Source organism: Macaca mulatta, chromosome 4, assembly GCF_049350105.2.
Source record: "Macaca mulatta isolate MMU2019108-1 chromosome 4, T2T-MMU8v2.0, whole genome shotgun sequence".
Lineage (NCBI taxonomy): Eukaryota > Metazoa > Chordata > Mammalia > Primates > Cercopithecidae > Macaca > Macaca mulatta.
The window spans coordinates 22565498-22589656 of record NC_133409.1 but is presented as its reverse complement, the minus strand read 5'-3'; the positions used below and the strand labels follow the sequence as shown (position 1 = coordinate 22589656).

Below are 24159 nucleotides of genomic sequence, written 5' to 3'. Positions count from 1 at the left end.
AGGAAGAGAGACCTGAGTAAGCATGTTAGCATGCTCAGCCCCCTTGCCATGTGACACCCTATGCTGCCTCCATACTCTGCACAGATCCCCTGCCAGCAAGAAGGCTCTCGACTTCTCGAGATCTGGCCCCTCGACCTTGGACTTCTCTGTCTCCATAACTGTAAGAAATAAATTCCTTTTATTTATAAATTACCTAGTTTCTGGTATTCTGTCAACAGAAAGTGGACTAAAACATCACATGAGAAATTTCATATCATTTACAACTGCAGTATCAACTGGGCATTAACAACTTTTTTTAAATGAAACAATATTTATTTTTAAAATGACCTAAGGAAACTTTAAACAGGGATTTTTTTTTTTTTTTGATGTCAGATATAAAAATAGAAATTGGGAGGAAGGATAATTTTCTGAGTAGGAGGTTGTGCTCCATTTTTTTGTCTTTAAATATTGTAGATGAGTATTCAGAATTGTAATAAATTAGGCATGTTCTTTTTTCAGAAATTAAAATCGCACATTCTGACTCTTATGTTGTGATTTAGGAGGTTGCATTATTTCTCAAAATAAGAAATGCTAGCATATCACAATGTGAGCATGTTTTTTAAACATGCTTGAAACACTTGATTTAAAGATCTTAGGAAAACGGGGAGGGGGAAAATCCTAATGATTTTTGTTTGTTTGTTTGTGTGTTTTGAGTTATAGTCGACTTATTTGTCTTTGGTGTTACTGTGTACACATTTAGCAGCTTCTGCCGTTTTCATGGAATCAATTGTGTATTGCTGTGGAAAGAGGTTCATTGTCAGCAGTGCCTTTCAAAGCAGACTTGCTGCTGTACCATCTATAGAATTTCAGTGGTTGCTCCATATATTGTTTGAAATCTTGAAACAATTTCTGTATTTTCTTGCCCTTTTTTACTTTTTTAGTAAAAGGATTGAATTAGTTCTATTGTTTTAATTATATGGATGTTAAGACATATTTGAGACCACTTATGGTTTGATATGACAAATGTGGTGACGTTCAGTGGTTCAGAGGTTAATACCTTAAATCATATTGCTATAATAAAATATTTTTATATAATGAAGAAACACCTCCAATTTGGGTAATTTGTAATGTATTTAACATTAAACACTATGTTTATTATTAAAACATTAAATTTTGCTGCAAAAAAAATCATAGGTTACTTTTTTACTTGAATAGGCTATTAGGGCTATTCTTTTTTGTTTTTATTTGACATAATAATCGTACCTGTTTAGGAGGCACAGTGTAGTATTTGGATACACATAATGAATAATGGTCAAATTAGGGTAATTAGCATGTCCATCATCTCAAACATTATTCATGTTAGAAACAATTCAAAACCTTCTCTTCTAGCTGTTTGAAAATATACATTAAGCTACTATTAACTGTAATCATCTTACAGTGTTATAGAATGCTAGAACTTTTTCCTCCTATTTAGCTTTAATTTTGTTAACCTTGGAGTCCCCAACCCTGGGCTGTGGACTAGTACTGGTCCCTGGCTTCTTAGGAACTGGCTGCACAGCAGGAGGTGAGCAGTGGGCTAGAAAGCATTACAGCCTGAGCTCTGGCTCCTGTGAAATCAGCAGTGGCGCTAGATTCTCATATAGATTCTTATAAGAGCACAAACCCTGTTGTGAACTGCACATGCGAGGTGTCTAGGTTGCCTGCTTCTTATGAGAGTATAATGTCTATTGTTGAAACCATCCCCATGCCGTACTGTGGAGAAATTGTCTTCCACAAAACCAGTCCCTGGTGCCAAAAAGGTTGGTGACCACTGTGTTAACCAACATATTCCTACCCGCCTCACCCTTCCCAACTTAGAGTAACCACTGTTCTATTCTCTACTTCTATGAGATCAACTTTTTTTTTCTTTTCTTGAAACGGGGCCTCACTCTGTTACCCAGTCTGGAGTGCAGTGGTGCGATCATAGCTCACTGTGGCCTCCAACTCCCAGCTCCGTTGATGCTGCTGCTTCAGCTTCCCAAGTAGCTAGGAGTACAGGCATGAGCTACTATACTCAGCTAATTTTTCCATTTTTTCTTTTGTAGAGATGGGGTTTACCATGTTGCTTAGGCTGGTCTTGAACTCCTGGGCTCAAGAGATCCTCCTGCCTCAACCTCTCAAAGTCTGGTATTACAGGTGTGGGCCACCATGCATGATGGATCAATTTTTTAACCTCTCCATTTGAGTGAGAACATACATTATGTATCTTTCTGTGTCTTGCTTATTTTACTTAAAGTACTCCATGCTCATCCATGTGGTCTTGAATGCGGGATTTCATTCTTTTTTATGGCTGAATAGTATTCCTTTGTGTACATATACCACTTTATTTTTATTTTTATTTTTAAATTATTTATTTATTTATTTATTTTGAGACAGAGTCTCATTCTGTCGCCCAGGCTGGAGTGCAGTGGCACTATCTTGACTCACTGTAAGTTTCACGTCCCAGGTTCACACCATTCTCCTGCCTTAGCCTCCCGAGTAACTGGGACTACAGGCGCTCACCACCACACCTGGCTAATTTTTTGTATTTTTAGTAGAGACGCGGTTTCACCGTGTTAGTCAGGATGGTCTCCATCTCCTGACCTCGTGATCTACCCACCTCGGCCTCCCAAAGTGCTGGGATTACAGGCGTCAGCCACCATGCCCGGTCCCACTTTTTTTTTGTTGAATCTGTTCATCTGTTGTGGAAATATAGGTTGCTTCTGTATCTTGGCTATTGTGAATAGTGTTACAATAAACATGGGAGTGCACATATTATTCAACATACTGATTTCCTTTTTAGGGGGCTTATATACCTAGTGTATATGTTCTATTTTTAGTTTTTTGAGAACATAGGTTACATCTTAAAATTATAAATGATACCCATGTGACTGCTTTTTGCCATAGCAATATTTAGGAAGAGTCATATCTGAGAAGAATGGAATAGCAGAGAATATCAGTGTATTTTGACATGGGGCCATTTCAAATTGCTCACATCTCTCATAGTTTCCATCTGCTTGTGAATTTTTGCTGTGGTGAGCCACTTGATAATGGCTATGCTGGAATTACAGGCATTGACTGGAATAGTAGTAGCACTGTGGAAGAAACAAAAAAGAAAAGAAACTTTTTATCTGAAGAATGTGCCCACTTTCACCACTTCTATTCAGTGTAGTACTAGAAGTCCTAGCCAGAGCAATCAGACAAGAGAAAGAAATAAAGGATATCCAAGTGGATAAAGAGGAAGTCAGACTGTTGCTGTTTGCTGATGACATGATAGTATACCTAGAAAACCCTAAAGACTCATCCATAGAGCTCCTAGAACTGGTAAATGAGTTCAGCAAAGTTTCACGATACAAAATTAACATACACAAGTCAGTAGCTCTGCTATATACCAACAGTGACCAAACTGAGAATAAAATCAAGAACTCAACCACTTTTATAAGACCTGCAAAAAAATTAAAATACTTTGGAATATACTTAACCAAGAAGGTGAAAGACCCAAGAAAACTATAAAACACTGCTGAAAGAAATCATAGGTGACACAAACAAAGGGAAACACATCCCATGTTCATGAATAGGTAGAATCAATATTGTGAAAATGACCATACTGCCAAAAGCAATCTACAAATTCAATGCAATTCCCATCAAAATACCACTATCATTCTTCACAGAACTAGAAAAAACAATCCTAAAATTCATATGGAACCAAAAAGAGCCCACATAGCCAAAGCAAGACTAAGCAAAAAGAACAAATCTGGAGGCCTTACGTTACCCGACTTCAAACTGTACTATAAGGCCAAAGTCACCAAAACAGCATGATATTGGTATAAAAACAGACACATAGACAAATGAAACAGAATAGAGAATCCAGACATAAAGCCAAATACTTACAGTCAACTCATCTTTGACAAAGCAAACAAAAACATAAAGTGAGGAAAGGAACCCTTTTCAACAAATGGTGCTGGAACAATTGGCAAGCCACATGTAGAAAAATGAAACTGGATCCTCCTCTCACCATATACAAAAAAAAAACTCAAGATGGATCAAAAACTTAAATCTAAGACCTGAAACCATAAAAATTCTAGAAGATAACATTGGAAAAACCCTTTTAGATATTGGCTTAGGCAAAGACTTCATGACTAAGAACCCAAAAGCAAACACAACAAAAAGATAAATAGATGGGACTTAATTAAACTAAAAACTTTGTGCACAGAAAAAGACATAATCAGAGTAAACAGACAACCCACAGAGTAGGAGAAAATCTTCACAATCTGTATATCTGACAAAGGACTAATATCCAGAATCTACAAGGAACTCAAGGAAAAACAAACAATCCCATCAAAAAAGAGGGCTAGGGACATGAATAGATAATTCTCTAAAGAAGATATACAAATGGCCAGCAAACATGAAAAAATGCTCAACATCACTAATGATTAGGGGAATGCAAATCAAAACTGCAATGCCATACCACCTTACTCCTACAAGAATGGCCATAATAAAGTAATAATAATAATAATAGATATTGGCACGGATGTGATGAAAAGGGAACACTTTTACACTGTTGGTGGGAATGTAAACTAGTACAGCCACTGTGGAAAACAGTGTGGAGATTCCTCAAAGAACTAAAAGTAGATCTACCATTTGATCCAGCAATCCCACTCCTGGGTATTTACCCAGAGGAAAAGAAGTCATTATACGAAAAAGATACTTGCACACACATGTTTATACCAGCACAACTCACAATTGCAAAAATAGGGAACCAGCTCAAATACCCATCAATCAATGAGTGGATTAAAAAATATATATATACAGACACCATGGAATACTACTCAGTCATAAAAAGGAATGAAATAGTGGCACTTGCAGCAACGTGGGTGGAATTGATTGGAGACCATTATTCTAAGTGAAGTTACTCAGGAATGGAAAACTAAATGTATGTTCTCACTCATGGGAGCTAAGCTAGGAGGATGCAAAGGCATATGAATGATACAATGGACTTTGGGGATCTGGAGTAAAGGGTGGGAAGGGGATGAGGGATAAAAGACTACGCATTGGATACAGTGTACACTGTTCAGGTGATGGGTGCACCAGGATCTCAGAAATCACCACTAAATAACTTATTCATGTAACTAAACACCACCTGTTCCCCAGACACCTATTGAAAGAAAAAAAAAAACAAAAACAAACAAAAAAAACCTGAGTTCCTTTCCATTGTCAGGCCCAGAGAGGCATTGGAATGAAACCACAGTTATGGCACTCTCTTTTGACCTAAGTAGTTATCTCTTGAAACCACCTTCTATGTAGGATTTAGACTAACTGACGCCAAGTAGCCATAAAATACCATATGCTGGACACCATAAGTCATACCTTATAGTGCAACAATGAATAGTCAGTCACTAATCAGTGATTGTAAACCAGTGAGAATTCTTATCAAGCGACTTTATGTCTGCCTTGTTCCTTTTTCCCTTTAAAATCTGCTTGTAACTCAGGTGCCAGAGCACTCCCCAGGCATCTGGGAAATATGTGTTGGGTAGCTGTCCTCATTTTGGCTCAGGTAAACTAAAGTATGTTTTGTGCCTCAGCCTTTTCCTTTTAGGTTTACAGTAGGAATAGTAATAGTAGCAGTAGTAGGCGTGTTGGAATACAAAGGTGGTGAACCAATGCTTTAAAAAACCCACCTCTGCCTTGAAATAGTGTTCTGCCTTTTACTCCTTTTTTTAAAGTAACAGCACAATACACCTTCTGTCACATCCTCCTTTCCCTCAGCAATTGCTCCATTAGTATCTCTTTGAAGTGATTTACTATTTATAGCCATTAGTAGAGAAACTTTTAACTTTGATCTAGAGCCACAATGATAATGAACTCGTGATATGCTGGTCCCTTTGCTGCTTTAAATCTGTCCTGTTTTTAAACAGGCTGTTTTGCAACATTGAAGCTGAAGTTTAGTATTGATCCAGTATGCACTTACGAACATGAATTATGTGCCTGATGCTGTATTGGGCACTTGGGATACAATGGAGAGCAAAAAAGGATTGCAGTCATGGCTTTTATGGAGTTTGGATTATGTTGGAGGAATTTGTTGGGAGAATAATCATGTAAATGAGAAATTGCAACTTTGATGAATACTGTGAAAGGTACATAAGAGTAATGAGACCCTATTTTGGGATGTCAGTGAAGGCTTGCTTCCCTGAGGAAGTTATTGAGCTAAGGCATAAAAGAATTATATGTGAATAGGAATGAATTAAGCTAAGAATAGGAATGCCATTCAACATTGCAGTAGAGGGAATGGGAAGTGAAAAGCACCTGTGATGGGCAAGCGCATAGTTCATTTAAAGATTCGAGAGACAGTTGGTATGTGTTACAAGAGAAGAGGGCAAAAGAAGCCAGATGCAAGATAAGTTTGAGCAGACAGGGAGGGACTGTTTCTACATGGCTTTATAGGCCATGCAAAAATATTTGGGGCTTTGTCATAATCGTGGGAAGGCTTTTAAACCAGTTTGTAGCCTTGGATATGAAGTTAGCACAGTTTGCTCTGGCTGTGGTATGGAGAACGTTGGGGAGAATGACATGAATGAATGCAGAAAATTGTTTAGAAGGTTTCTGTTTATGTGAGATTATGATAGTGTGGAGTAAGATAATGGAGGTAGGGGAAAGTATTCAGAACAAGAGTGACTGGAGAGGTAAAAATAAAAAAAACACCTAGAGATGGATTGCAATAGAGGGATGAGGGAGTTCAGGAGAAATCCAAGTGACAATCTTGTGCAGCTGGTTGCCTGAATAGATAGATGAATGTGTTAGATTATTAGCAATAACAATATTGCCAACTTTATTGATCAATTACTATGGGCCAAGCTCTCTTCTGAGTCTTTTACATAGACTGATTCATCCAATTCTCACGACAGTCCTGTGAGACAGGTTTATTAGTATGGTTATTCCAACTTTACAGGAGTTAAGTAAGAGGCCTGAGGCTACGGAGCTAGAGAAATCAGTCTCTGCACAAACACATATTTATGTCTGATGGGGGATGGAGGAAGTGGAGAGAAAAGCAGACAGAAAGAGTAAGTGTGGCTGAATAGATACAAGAAGTGAGAGTGTAGGGTACAAGGGAGGTTTTGTTTTCATTTTGTTTTTAAATAAAAACAAAACATAAGTCTGTGAGAAGCATCTACTTGAGAGAAAAGCGAAATATAGAAAAAGAGTGGGGTAATTAATATTAGTAAGATTTTGTAATAGCTACTTAGAAGGCAGAGAGAATGAGAGTGGACAGTAGGAGGTTGTGGAAGTTTTTGTTTGATGGCTTTTTTTTTTTTTCTCTCTCTGTAAACTAGGAGCCCAGGTCAGTTGCTGAAAGTAGGTGAGAGTAAGAGCATGAGGCTAGTAGAAGATAAAATAAATAGTTATGGAAGAGTGGGAGAGCCAGTTGGCCAGAGAAACAGGACTGCCAGGCATTGTTGAGGACCGGCTTGGGATTAGTTATCATAAAGTATGGTGCAACCGGGCTGTACTGTTGTGTGACTTTCTTTAGCAATGCATATCGGTTTAGGTACAGGCACAGTATTGAGAGTAATAACTAGGTTCATTCAATGTTATAGCAAAGGAGTTTGTTATAGACAAGTGTGTTATTGAAGTGAAAGGTGGTAACAGGGCTTATGAAAAGGAGATAAATTGAAGACTAAGGAAGGAGAATTGACAGGATTTGATAATTATGTAGATGCAGAAGATAAGAGAAAGGGTTAAGGATAACACCAGATTTCTGTTTGGGAAATGTATTGATCAGGATCTGTAGTGGGTTGAATCGTATCCCTCCAAAATTCATATCCACCTAAAACCTCAGAACGTGACCTTATTTAGAAAGAGGGTCTTTGCAGGTGGAATTATGTAAAGATGGAGATAAAATTGTAGTGGATTAGAGGGAGCCCTAAATCCAATGAAAGTGTGCTGATAGGAGACTGAAAAGGCCACACACAGAAACAGAGAAAGAAGGCTATGTGATGATAGAAGCAGAGATTGGAGTGATGTACCTACAAGCCAAGGGATGCCAGTGAATGCCAACAGCACCAAAAGCTAGGAGAGAGGCACAGGATCTCCAGAAAGAGCCAGCCCTGTCAATACCTTCTTTCAAACTTGTGGCATCCTGAAATGTGAAAGAATAAATTTTTGTTGTTTTAAGCCACCACGTTTGTGGTAATTTTTTTTTTTCTTTTTTTGGACAGAGCCTGACTCTGTTGCCCAGGCTGGAGTGCAGTGGCACAGTCTTGACTCACTGCAACCTCTGCCTCCTGGGTTCATGCAGTTCTCCTGCCTCAGCCTCCCAAGTAGCTGGGATTACAGGCACCAGCCACCATGCCTGGCCAATTTTTATATTTTTAGTGGAGACAGGGTTTCACCGTGTTGGCCAGGCTCATCTTGAACTCCTGACTTCAAGTGATCCTCCTGCCTTGACCTCCCAAAGTGCTAGGATTACAGGCGTGAGCCACCATGCCCAGTCTTGTGCTAATTTTTTGTAACAGCCCTAGGAAGTTAATACATTACTATTTACTGAAGTAAGGAATACAGGAAAAGGAGGAGCAGGTCTGGGAAAGATAATGAGATAAGATTAGGATATTCTGCATAATTAAGGTCCTTATGCTTTTTGCATATTCCTAACCTAGTCTCCTAATTATTATTCCCTCCAAACCATCCTTTTGTTGCCTGATCATTCTAGAGTGATTCATATTAGTAGTTTGTATTTAAAAAGACGAATCTGATTCTGTCATTCTTCTTTCTGTATCTCTCTAAAATTCAAATTCTTTGGCCCAGTGATTAGTGTGCCTGTCTGTGTCTCCTTATCTCTTATCACCCCTTCTAAGCTGCTTTTGCCTCAATAAAACTGGTCTATTTGCAGTTCTCTAAATAGGTCTTGCTCTTTTATGGCACCTGTACTTTCACATAGGCTTTGGTGTATAATGTATTCTCTGTACCCTTTGTCTACAGTATCAAACACCCACTCATCTTTCAAGACTCCACTTACATCACCATCTCAGTGAGGGCTTTCCTTACTCTACTCCTCTCTGCTCTTTATAGGCAGAGGCTGCCCTAAGCCCTTAAACTTACTTGTACTGTTAGATTTGTTACATTGTACTATAATTAGTAGTTACCACATCTTTCTACCTCTAGAATGTAAGCTGTTTGAAGGTCAGAACCATGTTTTAGGGGAAATAATTTGAACCATCAAATGCTTTGTGAAGCTGATTTAGAAGGTAGCATTATCTTTTTGTGAACCTGTTTTGGTTTCTAGGAGCTTTTTGTTTGTTTTTTGTATTTTTTGCTTCTGTGCTCCCAAAACACATTGCTGAGTAATTCCTTTGGTATAGATATCAGATTGGTTTATACATGGATTACAGAATTGGTATTTGGCCCCTTTTTAAAATTAGAAATTTGGGGCCGGGTGCCGTGACTCATGCCTGTAGTCCCAGCACTTTGGGAGACTGAGGTGGGCAGATCACCTGAGGTTATGAGTTTGAGATCAGCCTGGCTAACGTGGTGAAACCCCATCTCTACTAAATATACAAAATTTGCTGGGTGTGGTGGCACATGCCTGTAATCCCAGCTACTCGAGAGGCTGAGGCAGGAGAATCGCTTGGACCTGGGAGGTGGAGGTTGCAGTGAGCTGGGATCGCGCCACTGCACTCCATCCTGGGCAATAGAGTAAGACTCCGTCTCAAAAAAAAAAAAAAAAAAAAGGAAATTTGAAACTGATGTGTTAAATACCAGCCATTTTGATCTAGTTACTCCCTATCTCACCTGTCAGGTGTTTTCATATCTCACCTTTCCCTTTCCACTCCCTGTATTAGCAGATCTCCATTCCAAGCTCAGAGAACTTCTTTCTGACTGCCTCCCTTTACCTCTTTTTGAATTGGTACATCACACATGTCTTTCAAATAGTGAATGGTGCTTACCACACTTTGCATCACAATTGGAAATGTAATCTTTTTATCTTTTTTTTTTTTTTTTGAAACAGGGTCTCACTCTGTTGCCCAGGCTGGAGTGTAGTGACACGATCATGGCTTACTGCAGCCTTGACCTCCCGGGCTCAAGTGATCTTCTGACCTCAGCCTCCTGAGTAGCTGGGAGTACAGCCATATATCACCATGCCCAGCTAATTCTTTATAATTTTTGTAGAGACAGGGTCTCACTATGTTGCCCAGGCTGGTCTCGATCTCCTAAGCTCAAGCAATCCACCAGCCTTGGGCTCCCAAAGTGCTGGGATTATAGGTGTGAGCCACCATGCCCAGCCTGGAAATATATTCTTAGTTTTTCTTAATAGATAGGGAACTTCTAGAATCCATGTCTTACTCATCTTTTTGTCCCCAGATTGTGATATACAGTGAGTATTCAGTGTTTATTTGAATGAATGAATTTTTTGAAACACATTTGGTGTTCTGCTATAAATCTTCAAAGATTACCCACAATCATTCTGTAATATAAGCTTCATGAGAGCTAGGATGAAGCTAGGTATCTGTCTTGTTGACTCTATATTCACGTCTACAGTGCCTGCCCTATTGCTGAAAGACTGATCTGCAGGTTCATTTATTCCCCTGGTATGTAATTCACAAGCATATAATTTGTGAGTTAATATTTCATGGTATCTTATTTTGGGAAAAAATTGAAACTGATTGAAAATAACTTTAAACATTAAATAGGAATATTGAGTATGGATTTAGTACTTGTGATATTCCTAAAATATTGGGTAGGTTGATTCTCCTCCCCACCCCATCTCCAGTTTGATCATAGAGCAACTGAGGGCTTTGAAATGAAAATGGAAACATTTTTGATTAATTGGATCTTCATTTGAGGTTTACAGCAAATTACTTGTCACATGTATCAACTGGTTTCCATTTCATATCCCCCAACTCAGTTCATTCATGTTGTCTCTCATATTACACATAAATGCCTTTAAAAAAAACATTAGGGCCCGGTTCAGTGGCTCACACCTGTAATCCCAGCACTTTGTGAGGCCAAGGCGGGCGTTATCACCTGAGGTTAAGAGTTTGAGACCAGCCTGACCAACATGGTGGAACCCCGTCTCTACTAAAATTAAAACATTTGCCAGGCATGGTGGTACATACCTGTAATCCCAGCTCCTGGGGAGGCCGAGGCAGGAGAATCGCTTGAACCCGGGAGGTGGAGGTTGCAGTGAGCCGAGATCACACCATTGCACTCCAGCCTGAGCAACAAGAGCGAAACTCCATCTCAAAACAATAAATAAAAATTAATTAATTAATTTAAAAACATAAATTCATCAATTGCTTTTTGAATAAAATTCAAACTCTTAATTTTGGCAGACAGGCTCTGCATGATCTGACCTTTGGGTATCCCTCCTATGATATACTGTTTTTTTTTTTCAGACGGAGTCTCACTCTGTCTCCCAGGCTGGAGTGCAGTGGTGCAATCTCGGCTCACTGCAAGCTCTGCCTCCCGGGTTTCAGCCATTCTCCTGCCTCAGTCTCCCGAGTAGCTGGGACTACAGGCGCCCGCCACCACGCCCGGCTAATTTTTTGTGTTGTTAGTAGAGACAGGGTTTTGCCATGTTAGCCATGATAGTCTTGATCTTCTGACTTTGTGATCTGCCCACCTCGGCCTCCCAAAGTGCTGGGATTACAGGTGTGAGCCACCGCGCCCGGCCCTATGATGTATCTTACCATTCTTTCGTCTTATTCTATATCAAGCTTGTCCAACCCACAGCCTGTGGGCTGCATGTGGCCCAGGACAGCTTTGAATGCAGCCCAACACAAATTCGTAACTTTCTTAAAACATTATGAGATTTTTTTTTGCATGATTTGTTTTCTTCTTTTTAATTTTAACTCACAGCTATCGTTAGTGTTAATGTATTTTGTGTGTTGCCCAAGACAGTTCGCCCAGTGTGGCCCAGGGAAGCCAAAGATTGCCTACCCCTACTCTATATGGTGTAGCCACATGAGCCTTTTTTCAGAAGCTCTTAAGTCAAGGTTCTCAAACTTTTTGGTTCCTGGACCCCTTTGCATTCTTACAAATTTTAAGAACCCCAAAGAGCTTTTTTTTTTTAAATGTGGGTTATATGTATAAATATATAAATACACAAAATATAAAAAAAGTATAAATGTAGAATTTACTGTATTAGAAATTAAACTGAGAAAACTTTATTACATCATTTAAAAATAACTACAATAAACTCATTACATGTTAATATAAATGATTTTAAATTAAAACGTAATTATATTTTCTAAAACCAAAAAATGTTTTAGAAGAACAGCATTGTTTTATATTTTTTCAAACCTTTACATTCCTGGCTTAATAGAGGATAACTCACACCTGTAATCCAGCACTTTGGGAGGCTGAGGTGGGCAGATCACTTGAGGTCAGGAGTTCAAAATCAGTCTGGCCAACACGGTGAAACCCCATCTCTCCTAAAAATACAAAAATTAGCTGGGCGTGGTGGAGGGCACTGGTAATCCCAGCTACTCAGGAGGCTGAGGCAGGAGAATCACTTGAATCCAGGAAGTGGAGGTTGCAGTGAGCCAAGATCATGCCACTGCACTCCAGCCTGGCCTGGGTGACAGAGCAAGACAATGTCTCAAAAAAAAAGTTTGCTGAGGCCTCCCCAGCCATGCTTCCTGTACAGCTTGTGGAACCATGAGCCATTTAAACCTCTTCTGTTTAAAATAATAGTATTTATAAATTACCCAGTCCCAGGTATTTCTTTATAGCAGTGCAGACTAATACAGAGGCCAAGGTGGGAACATTGCTTTAGACTAGGAGTTCAAGACTAGCCTGAGCAACATAGCGAGACCTAGCTTTACAAAAAAATTTAAAAATGACCATGCACTCCTATAGTCCTAGCTACCCAGGAGGCTGAGGTGGGAGGATTATTTCTACTCAGGAGTTCTAAGGCCCCAGTGAGCTGTGATCATGCCATTGCAGCCCAGCGTGAAAAACACAGTGAGACCTTGTCTCAAAAAAAATAAATAAATAAAAACATCAACAGCAACAAAAACTGCAAGTGCATAGCGGTAAAGACTACAATGACTACTGATGGAGTTTGGTGCCACTGCATTGACTTGTACTAAAATCCCAACATTTTACTCATCATTACTTTTGTACTTTCAGTATGTCAACATAGTGAAAAAGACAGATAATGTTTTATTATAATGAAAATAGTTTTGACCTTTCAGATTCCCTGAAAATGTCCCATAGACCTTGGGACCTGCTGCTTTAGTAATAACCAAAACTCTTCCCAGAAGAATAGTCATACACTCCCACTCTGCTAATTATTTTAGTTTCTTTCATACAGCTCATTACAATTTGTAGTTATATATATATATATTGTTTGGGGAGGGTTGGTTATTTTAAGAAATGGGGGTTTTGCTGTGTTGCCCAGACTGGCCTCAAACTCTGGGTTCAAGTGATCCTCCTGCCTTAGCTTCTCTAGTAGTTATGTACACCTGGTTTACTGGCTTTTTAATGACCATGGTGAAGTTACCTAACCTCTCTGTACTTCAGTTGTCATATCTGGATAAAAAGTGCATCTCTCAGAGTATGTTATGAGGATTACATTTGCTTGTCTAGACCATAGAATGTTATTTTTTGGGGGAGAACTAATGGCAGATGAAATTAGTGGTCATTATGGTTGGATAGAAAATATAAACAGATACAGCTTTCTCACAGAACTTTCGTAGACCAGATGACTGCTTCAAGAGCTGACTTTAAGTAAGGAGGAGTATTATTTCCTGTCTTGAAGGATGGCAGAGATTTTCAATTTGACCTTTGAGTATATTTCCTGTTTGGTCATAGTCTTGTGTTTTAGAATAAGACTCATTAGATTTTTGTGATTTTGACCACCTCAAGCACATAGAGGAGAGAAAAAATAGAGGGAGATTTTTTATAATAAAATGAATGAGTTAAATTAAATGATATTTTGAAGGTATACAAGAAAAGGAATGCATCAAAATGGCTTTCATTAGTTACATTTTCTTCTTGAGTTTTGTCACAAGAGAAAAGTCTTATGAAGAATGGTTCTGCCTCTGTTGTCTGTCAGGTAGCTTAGGATCTTTTATATAAGAATCTCTGTTCCTAGCACTTTGGGAGACTGAGGCGTGCAGATCACGAGGTCAGGAGATCGAGACCATCCTGGCTAACACAGTGAAACCCAGCCTCTACTAAAAATACAAAAAATTAGCTGGGCATGGTGGCGGGCGCCTGTAGTCCCAGCTAAGTCCAGAGGCTGAGGCAGGAGAATGGCGTGAACCTGGGAGACGGAGCTTGCAGTGAGCCGAGATCACACCACTGCACTTCAGCCTGGGTGACAGAGTGAGACTCCATCTCAAAAAAAAAGTCTCTGTGATGCATTCTTTTAAAAGTTTAGTTTCAGGAAAAAAGACAGTTTTGCCAGATAAAATGGAATTGTTTGCTTCCTTTAATGAGAAAAGGGAATTTATATAATCTGTAAAGATTCTCTTATTAATTGGAAGCTCAGTTTACTATACTAAATTTAATATAGTACTCAATAACTAATACATTAGTATTTTTTATAGTGTGATCCTGCCATCTCTATGTGATTTTTATTTTTTACATTTTTGTTTTTTTGACTATATGAGAAAAGTAGATAGATGTCTATGATAAATTTGGGATACTGGCACTAGATAGTATAATTGCTAGAGATTTAAATTCCAATCTGTACTTTCATCCTAAATTACATTTTAAAACATAAAGAGAATACAGATATTTAAAAGGTGAAGTGATTACTTTTTGTACACATACTTTTAAAACAAAAGGTGTAGAAGCAGTTATAGGTAGATGTGACATAATATTTACATCTTTATCAGCAGCTTTTTGTGCTATAGTTCATTATAGTTAAATTGCCATGTGAAGTCAATTATTTTCTTTGTAATTCCTAAACAACTTGGGGAATGTGTGCTTTGTTTGCTTGCATATCTGTACCTGCATCTGTTCCTGTTTGCATGCCTGCAGGTATGTCTGTGTATTCATGCCTGTGTATGCTCACGAGTACCAGTGCCTATCTGTGTGCATGTGTAGGAGTATGGGGTGTGTGTATGGGGTTCAGAATCCCCTGTTTAGTTAAAGCTTTGTGTAGTTCTGATATTTGGGGAATGTGCTCTGATTTGGAGCTCATGGACTATATCTTCCCCATTTTTTTTTATTATTGCGAGAATTACAATGGATGTCAGGAGGAGGTCTGAGTTTTAATACCATGCAATTTGTAATTTGGGGCATCTCACATAATCTCTTAGGTCTCAGTTTCTTCATGTGTAAAATAAAGACGTTTTAGGTTGTTAACTTGGACCTTCTAAAACTTTATCAAAAGAGCTCTATGGCATGCTAAAAGTAATGAGTGAGCTGGATCCAATTTGCCTGCTGTGCAACTTGATGTTCACAAATTTCTTGGCTTAGTTTGCTCCTCCTTCAAAACATGAGGCTTTTGAGGGGTGCTTAAGGTAAAATAATAGGGGTATTTATCCATAAGACAGTTAAAAAAAAACCTGCTTATATTTAAAATGAAAATTGTGCAGTTGTTGTGTATTCTTAGAAAAGAATACAGATAGAGGATTAAAGTTTAGGCAAGTGGATTAATAGGAAACTCTGAATAAAAAAATTACTTTGATTTTGGTGCCCAACCTCCAGGGAGTGAAGAAGGCTTAGAGTTAAGTTGATCACCAGTAGCCAGTGTTTTAACCAGTTATGCCTCTTGTGTTAATTTGTTTTTGTGTCACTATAAAGAAATATCAAACGGGGATAATTTATAAAAATTTTAATTGGCTCAGTTCTGCAGGCTGTATAGGCAGCATGATGCCAGCATCTTCTGGTGAGGTCCTCAGTGAGCCTACAGTCATAGTGGAAGGCGAAGGGGGAGCAGATGGATCACATGCAAGAAAAGAAGCAGGAGTGAGGTGGGGGAGGTTGCAGACTTTCCAACAACCAGATCTTGCATGAACTGAGTGAGAATTCAGTTACTACCAAGGGGATGGTGCTAAACCATTCATGAGGAATTTACCCCATGATCCATCCAGTCACTTCTCACCAGGCCCCATCTCTAACATTGGGGATCACATTTCAACATGAGATTTGGAGGGGACAGATATCCAAACCAAATCACCTGTGTAATGAAGCCTCCATAAAAACCTGAAAGGACAGGGTTAGGAGAGCTTCTGGATAGATGAACACATGGAGGTTCATGGAGGGTGGTGCCCCCAGGGAAGGCATGGAGGCTTCATGTCCCTTATCCCAGTCCTTGTTCTGTGCATCTCTTTATCAGTATCCTTTGTAATATCCTTCATAATGAAATGGTAAATGTGCTTCCATGAGTTCTGTGAGCTGCTGCAGCAAACTAATTGAACCGAAAAAGGGAAATGTGGGAACCCCAACTTGAAGCCATTCAGTCAGGACTTCTGGAAGCATAAACTTGCAACTAGTGTCTGAAAAGAATGGGGCAGTCTTGTGGGACAGAGCCCTCAATCTGTGGGATCTGACAGTATCTCCAGGTAGATAGTGTCAAAATTGAATTGGAGGACACCCAACTGATGTCTGCTGCAAAATTGATTGCTTGTTTGTTGGTGGGGTGAAATCCCCCACACTCGGTCACAGAAGTTTCTGTGATGATTGTTGTGGAATGAGAGAATAGGAAAAACACTTTGAGGTTGTGGTTGTTTTCCCACTAATCCAAAGAAACCTTTCTGATAAATCTATTCCTGGGAGTGAGCTGAAATCATTGGAGTAGCTTTGGTTAAAGGTCTGGTACTGAGCATAGAATATATTTGATAGCAGAACAAAGACTATTGGAGTTAAACCTGATGGAATAATATTGAATGCTATATGCACTGCAATATAGATTTTATTTTCAATTCTCAAAATGGGAGAAGAGTATTCTGAAAATGTGAAATAAGCTTGATGATCGCTCATTGTTATTAGCTGGGAATCGAAGGGTAACATTTTGTTAAATGTTTGAGAAGAGTGAGGGAAGTGAGATGTTAATTAGCTAATTTCATGACTGCTCGTAGAAGGGATACTACCTTAAAGATAATACCTTAAATTACAGTCAAAAGAGGAAATTAGGATATAATGTCACAGTAATCATTAGAACAAAGATACAGAGCTTCCAGAAGATTTAATTAAAAAGTACATTTCTAAAACCACCAAAGAGAGCAATGAAGACTTTACATGTGTGTTATGTTATATACAAACATAACATGGCAAATAGGATGAAAGGTTAAAAATAAGAGATCAGACAAAATTATACTGAGTAAATGCAAATAAAATGAAACTAGGAGTTGCAAACTTGATACCAGATAAGGTAGAACTCGTGCCAAAAAAGCATTTACTGTTGGGGAGAAAACTATTAACATAATGAGCTGCATTAAAATTGAGCACTCTGTTCATTGAAATACATATTTATAAAGTGAAAAGAAGCCACAGGATGGGAGAAGGTATTTGTAACTCATACCCAATAAAGGAGTTCATATTGCTGCAGGATATTTTCTTGACCCCTTCACAGTACTCACGACAGGGGTGCCCTGTTTACTCAGCCCACCCCGCTCAACCCCTGGCAGGAGGGAGCACACAAACGAACGAGTGTGAGAACTGGCTGGTAGCTTTGGCACTGGCAGGAGCAAACTTGGTTCACTTGGGTCCGCTTCACTCCACCCCTCATGGGAGGGAGTGTGTAGGCAAGCAGATGTAGGAACTGGCCAGCTGCTTTAGCACCGGCAGGAACAAACTCCATGCAGGCCGTGTGGCAGCATCCAGGTCGGGGTGCCTGCGACCCAAGGCCCCAGAGGGCGTGTTACAAGGTTCTCTTAGCTCTGCTGGACAAAACTGTATTATCAGCTCACTGGGCCTTTTGCCTTTTGTGGGGCGACTGCCCTCCGCCAGTAAGGGCAGAGGGCCAGTGTGATAGCCTTTTTGGGTACCTGCACTTGGTGAGTCCCAAATTCTTGTCTGGTGCCCAAGAAGAATGAGGTAATGTGAATTCATGCTGAGAGCCACTTCCATTCACTCAATAAAATTCTCTGCATTGACCATCCTTCATCCATGAATTGGATCCTTCATCCTTCCTTCAGTTTGAATTCCATGGGACTGGGTCAGTTCTCTCTCTATATATAACTTGCCACATTTTTTAGTTGGTCTACATATGTGTATTTATCAACCCAGTGGATATGAAAGCTTGTCAAGGGCATAAATTATGATCTCTGATTTTTAAAAATATTATCTACAATTTTTTTTCTCATTGTGCTGGCATAGTTCTGGGCCCTTAGATGCTTAGCAAAATTATGTTGAGTTGAGTAGGAAACAAAGGCATGTCTTGATCTTTAATCTGCTAGCTAGCTGGGAAAACCAAAAACACAAGGGACACATCCTGTGCACAACTGTAAAACAACATATCAATTGTGCAAAAATGAAAACTTCAAACTGAATTGGTAGATGGTCCTAATGAGTTGCTCTGCTATGATAAAGCTGAAGACTTAACAGTTAACTCTGATCTTCAGGCTTACTGTAGTCTCAGAAGTTGATACCTTAGCACCTAAAATAACTTTACTAGATAATGATTGGGATGATTTGGGCTAGTACTCGTTGGATTGAAAACAGAACACAACTCACTTACTGGCATCTTCTGTAATACTGTGAATGTTAGTGATCCACCACAGCACACGTTGTCTCTACCACATGGCGAACCACCTCATAGTTGTGTGTTTTCATAAGCTTTGAAGATAAAGGTGAAACAGTAAAAGTAAAGTAAAGTAAGCAAAGTAAAATGGAAGTAGCATTCTGTGTTATTAGAAAATACAGCTTATAGATTTCTCTTGCTACTGAAATATCTTGACTTATACTATTGATTTTCTGTCAGTTTAGATGGATGTCTTGTATCTTAGATAATAGTATTCTAATGTTCATGTATTTATTTCAAAGGTAGTCTCTCTGTTGTCATTCTTGAATAACAATTATTAGTCAAAAGAAAGAAAATTAAGCATCCTTAATTTCTTTTACTGTTTTCTTTATAAGGCACAGTTGGTGGATCTGAAATCTGAACTGACAGAAACCCAAGCAGAGAAAGTTGTTTTGGAGAAAGAAGTACATGATCAGCTTTTACAGCTGCACTCTATTCAGCTTCAGCTTCATGCTAAAACTGGTCAAAGTGTTGACTCTGGTACCATTAAGGCAAAATTGGTAAGTAGTTTAGAGAGTGACATGCCCTTGCATGTATTTTACAGGGTGGAGAGGACAGTTTTGAATGAGACTTTTAAATTATCAAATGTATGTGCTCATTGTGGGAAATTTAGAAAATATAAGAAATATAAAGTTTATGATCATTATGATAATCTACAATCTCATCACCTATAAATAATCCGTGATATCAACAATCAACTGATAGAATTTTTCCTATTTAAAATACATGTATAAATATGTTTAAAAGATATTTGTGATTATAACATAGAAGATTTTTTTTTTTGCCCTACTGTATCAGTTGGATTAAATTCAGCTGCATATAACAGAAATCCCAAGTAACATTGGGATTATTCTTGAACAGTGCTTATTTTTCTCTGAAATGTAGAGTTGATATGGCAGCTCCACAAATATTAGAGATCCAGATTCCTTCCATCACTGTGCTCTGCCATTTTTAGCTCATGGTTTCCATCCTCAGAATTTCTTCATGTCTGCATTTCAGGCAGGAAGAAGGGTTAATCTAAGGAAAGGGCAAAAAGATGCTTCTCTGTTGTGTTAGCCTTCTTTAAATAACTTATTATGAAATCTTTCTCAGTAATTTTTGCCAGCATTTCATTGACCATCCCCAGCTGCATGTCAGTCTTCTATTGGTCATATGGCCACTTACAGTAAAACTGGAGTCTGTTAATAAGGAAGAAATAAAAAATGGAATTGGGTACCAGCCAGTAGCACATTCTTTTCTTTTGCTCTTATTTTTCCTGCCACTGTGTACCACATATGTTTTAAGTGTGTAAGATATCAGATATTTTGTTTGTATATGGAACACAGCAATAAATAAGACAGCTATTGCTTGGCAGAGGCAGGACATGAGATGATATTGATGATATGCTGAGAGTAATACATTTATAAGCTTTACTTGTTTTCAGTTAATTTCATTTGGTTAAGTAGTTCCTAATACTGATGTGTTAAAATTCATGAAAATAATTTTAAGTTAAACTCTTAAGTTTTCAAAGTCTGTGAATCTGTGTTAAAAGGGTTTTATTTAACTGAAATAAAAGCTCATAACTGCTTTTTCGAGCTATTTGACTTTAACATTCAAAAACAATCTAAATTTTCTCTAGAAAAGAATTTACGTGAAGTTTTAACATTAGAATTTGAAAGAGTATGGTGAAAAGAACACTGTACTAGTTATGCTGACTAATTTTGATAAAACAAAAAATTTTAATCTAATGCTATTACAGTTACTGTTGTTTATAGATTGCAAATATATTTGTTCTAATGAACTTTACCCAAATGATATTCAACATGTGGGGTTTTTCCTTATAATGATTATACCACTAAATAAAATCATTTGTTTGATCTTCTTCTAATTATAAAACTTTTTTCTTATATCTGAAGTCTGGCCCCTCTGTGGAGGAGCTGGTAAGTATATTGTTTCTGTTTTGCTTTAATATGTCACGCTGAAGTGTTCTTAGTGTTTTATTTGCATATTATATGTTGTCACTCATTGTATTTGAAAATAGCATTAATGATGGCAATTTTTTAAATGTTCCAGTACCTGAAAAGTTCAGTGGATGGCCCATTGCTCTTTTCTCACTGCATGTTGTTAAACATTTTTCTTTTATTAATGATTTATAGCCATTATTTGCAGAGCCTGACAATTTTTGACAATTTTTGAGCCTTGTAACTTGCTCACACCTCTACTTCAAAGAGCCATAGGTTTTCCCACTTCGGGTATTGAAGATATATCAAGCAGGCCTAGTTTTTAACCCCCTTAAGTTTCTATTTGAAATTATTTCCAGAAAAGAATGTGCATGTTGGTTTCTTCTTCATCTGCTGCATGTGTTATGGCTTTTCAAGAGTCTTGAGAATAATCGTGTGGCCTTTGAAACAATCGAATTTTGAAATGCTTTAGCAGAAGTTATTTTCGAAAATAACAATACATTTTTAATATTTTTCACATTATCCCAACCTAATCAAGTTCCAATTTGTCTTATGGCTTTACCCCTTTTGAAGATCCAATCTTTGGTATCTAAATGTAAAATGAACATCTTGGGTGTTACCTAGTAACAAACAGGTTAACTAAGAATCAAAAAAATTTTTTTTCTGGAAATCTAGAAATGGTTAACTTCAGTTTTCTTAGTCTTATTCTTGCTTACCTCTGTTAATTTGAGGCCTGAGAGTTTATCAGATTCATTAGGGATTTAAATCATTAAAACCCCAGTCGGTGGTAGCTTAGTACGTCTCCTACGTTTCATTAATGTAGTATAAATAACTCATTAAAGTAATTGAAAGTAGGTAATCGTCAACATAAAGTTTATTTAGCCCATAAACCAAAGAAGTCTTGATCTTCTAGGAATGCTTTTTTAAAAGTTGCATCAACTTTAAAATGTCATAAGAAAGATTTTTGTTCATATCTCCAAACTGGTTTCTTTTGAAACAGATACTTGCCCTTTTAGGACATAGGTTCTGAAATAAAGATTTTAATAATTCCAAAATTATGTTAAAAGGAGGATTCTAGATTGAGATTTTCAAATCCTTTAAAACTAGTATCTAGAAATTATGTTCTAATCTTTTTTTCCCAGAAATTGAAAGAGTCTCCTAATCTTTCATATGTTTGTCATATATATAACAAATATTTTTAATCAAAGAAGTGACAAATATATCTAGCATTTGGTAGTTGTCGTTAGTTTTAGCTTGTATGTGTGTGTGTGTTTGTGTGTATGTATGTAAATTTTTTCTTTAGGATTATGGTATTTATTGACTAGTATTCAAATATATCTATTTTGATGTTGTTCAAAACAGTAGACCAAAGGAGACACGTTAAATTAGTACCAAAATATATTCCATGAATTGCTGAAAATATGCTTAAATTTGTTTCTTAGCTTCTCAATATCCAGAATAAAAAGGGAAATAATTATGTAAAATAATCAGTGCATACAATAGAAACAATACTATTCATCATTTCCTCAAGAGAAACAATTTCTCTGGTGCTAAGGTAGGTTTTTATTTACATCCTCACAAAAGGGACATGGTGGTATAGGGAATAATGTCTTCCACATATCATGAACAAATGTAACCATGTTTTCATAGGATTTGTGGATTCTGTAAAAGCAGTTCTGCTCAGGATAAATGCAAGTTTTCAGTGTTTAGGTGATTTTTTTGACCTACAAATAACACTTAAAATGTCTGCTGGGGCCCTTATTTAACTCTCAAAAGGGTTTTATTTGGCCATATAGTTTTGTGTGTGTGTTTGAGTTTGAATTTGCCTGCCTATGGGCAGAATTTTTTGTACCTTCTGTTTTGTACTCTATTTTGTCTTGTACCTGCCTGTTTCTGCACTTGGATCCTGAAGGCATTTACATTTGCAACCCTTGATCTGTAGGAAAGATTATACTTTATGCTTTTAAGGTAAATTGAACATTATTTCTCATATATGAACTTCTGATAAAAATTTGATGGTGAAGATCTTGCGGTTAAAGTCTCTGGCTAACACCTTTATGTTCACATATATGGACTATCTACCAAGAGGAACGTAGGAGGCAAGTGAGGCCAGTGTTTTCCTCAGAAAAACGTTCTGCATTCACTCTTAACATGCAGACAAATAGATGAACCGGATAACAAAGTTCAGTGGTAATCCACTCCATAGATGTGATTAATCTATAGAAACTTTGTAATGTGTAAATGTTTTAATGCAGTTGTTACTAGCAGTTTTTCATGACTATAAAATGTTTATTAGAAAACTAGTATATCCTCTAGTTTATTCCTTATAAGTTTCTTGTGGTCCTCTAAGATAAATTAGCTATAAAATGTATCTGTGTAACTGAATGATTCTGACTTTAAGACAGACATGCATAACTTTGCATGCAATTTCTGACAAGTCGACTTTATAGACTTGTTGCATTAAAGTTAATTAAATGTTTGGGAACAACCATCAGAATGATTATTTTTATATTAGTCTAGTTTTCTAAGTCAGTTTTAGAAGTAGATAGCAGATTTAACTACCCATTGAAGTCACTTTTACTAATATGTGATAACATGAGCTTAGAGTAGACTACTTTTCTTACTATCCTCCATATCAGGGTAACCCATGGCATGCAATTATTTTATCTAGAAGTAGTTCCAGGATGTTATGGTACTAGTTCAAAAGAACTAGATCCAGATCTTTGTGTTCCATTTTATAGAGATGATACATTGTTGAACTGTAGGCTTTTGTGCATTTTCAAGAACATGGTCTAGTGCTAAAGAGTTTTTATTTTCATTAAATTATATACTTTTAAAAATTACATAGGAAAGAGAGCTTGAGGCAAACAAAAAAGAAAAAATGAAAGAAGCGCAACTTGAAGCTGAAGTGAAATTGTTGAGAAAAGAGAATGAAGCCCTTCGTAGACATATAGCTGTTCTCCAGGCTGAAGTATATGGGGCGAGACTAGCTGCCAAGTACTTGGATAAGGAACTGGCAGGAAGGTGTGTAAAAAATGGGTATTATTGTACTCTTAAGTGACAAATTGGATATTTAATGAGGTTGACTCTTTTTCTTTTTTTATTTTTTTGAGATGGAGTCTTGCTCTGTTGCCCAGACTGGAGTGCAGTGGCATGATCTCGGCTCACTGCAACCTCTGCCTCCTAGGTTCAAGTGATTCTCCTGCCTCAGCCTCCCGAGCAGCTGGGATTACAGGTGCCTGCCACCACAGCCAGCTAATTTTTGTATTTTTAGTAGAGATGGGGTTTCACCATGTTGGCCAGGCTAGTCTCAAACTCCTGACCTCATGATCCGTCTGTCTTGGCCTCCCAAAGTGCTGGGATCACAGGCGTGAGCCACTGCACCTGGCTGACTCTTTTTTCTTACAGTAAATGCAGCATTAATCTTTTCCCTCAGAATCGTTTTACAGTTGGTTTTAACTTACTGTTGTTAAATTAATACTGACAGCATTATGTATTGCAGATCTATTTATCCATACTAAATATGTT

The 24159-nt window shown here is 37.8% G+C and overlaps 1 protein-coding gene across 2 annotated transcripts in view; it reads left to right on the top strand.

Annotated features, from left to right (window-relative positions):
• The window catches only part of GOPC (golgi associated PDZ and coiled-coil motif containing), a 41272-nt gene that overhangs the window by 2601 nt on the left and 14512 nt on the right, over nt 1–24159 (top strand). Inside the window, exons 2-4 of one of the 2 annotated variants that reach the window (XM_015137529.3) lie at nt 19027–19191; nt 20587–20610; nt 23480–23655. In XM_015137529.3, the coding sequence (XP_014993015.2) occupies nt 19027–19191; nt 20587–20610; nt 23480–23655 (365 nt within the window). The remainder of the gene's footprint in view (nt 1–19026; nt 19192–20586; nt 20611–23479; nt 23656–24159) is intronic. The other variant, XM_015137530.3, reaches the window with a different exon arrangement.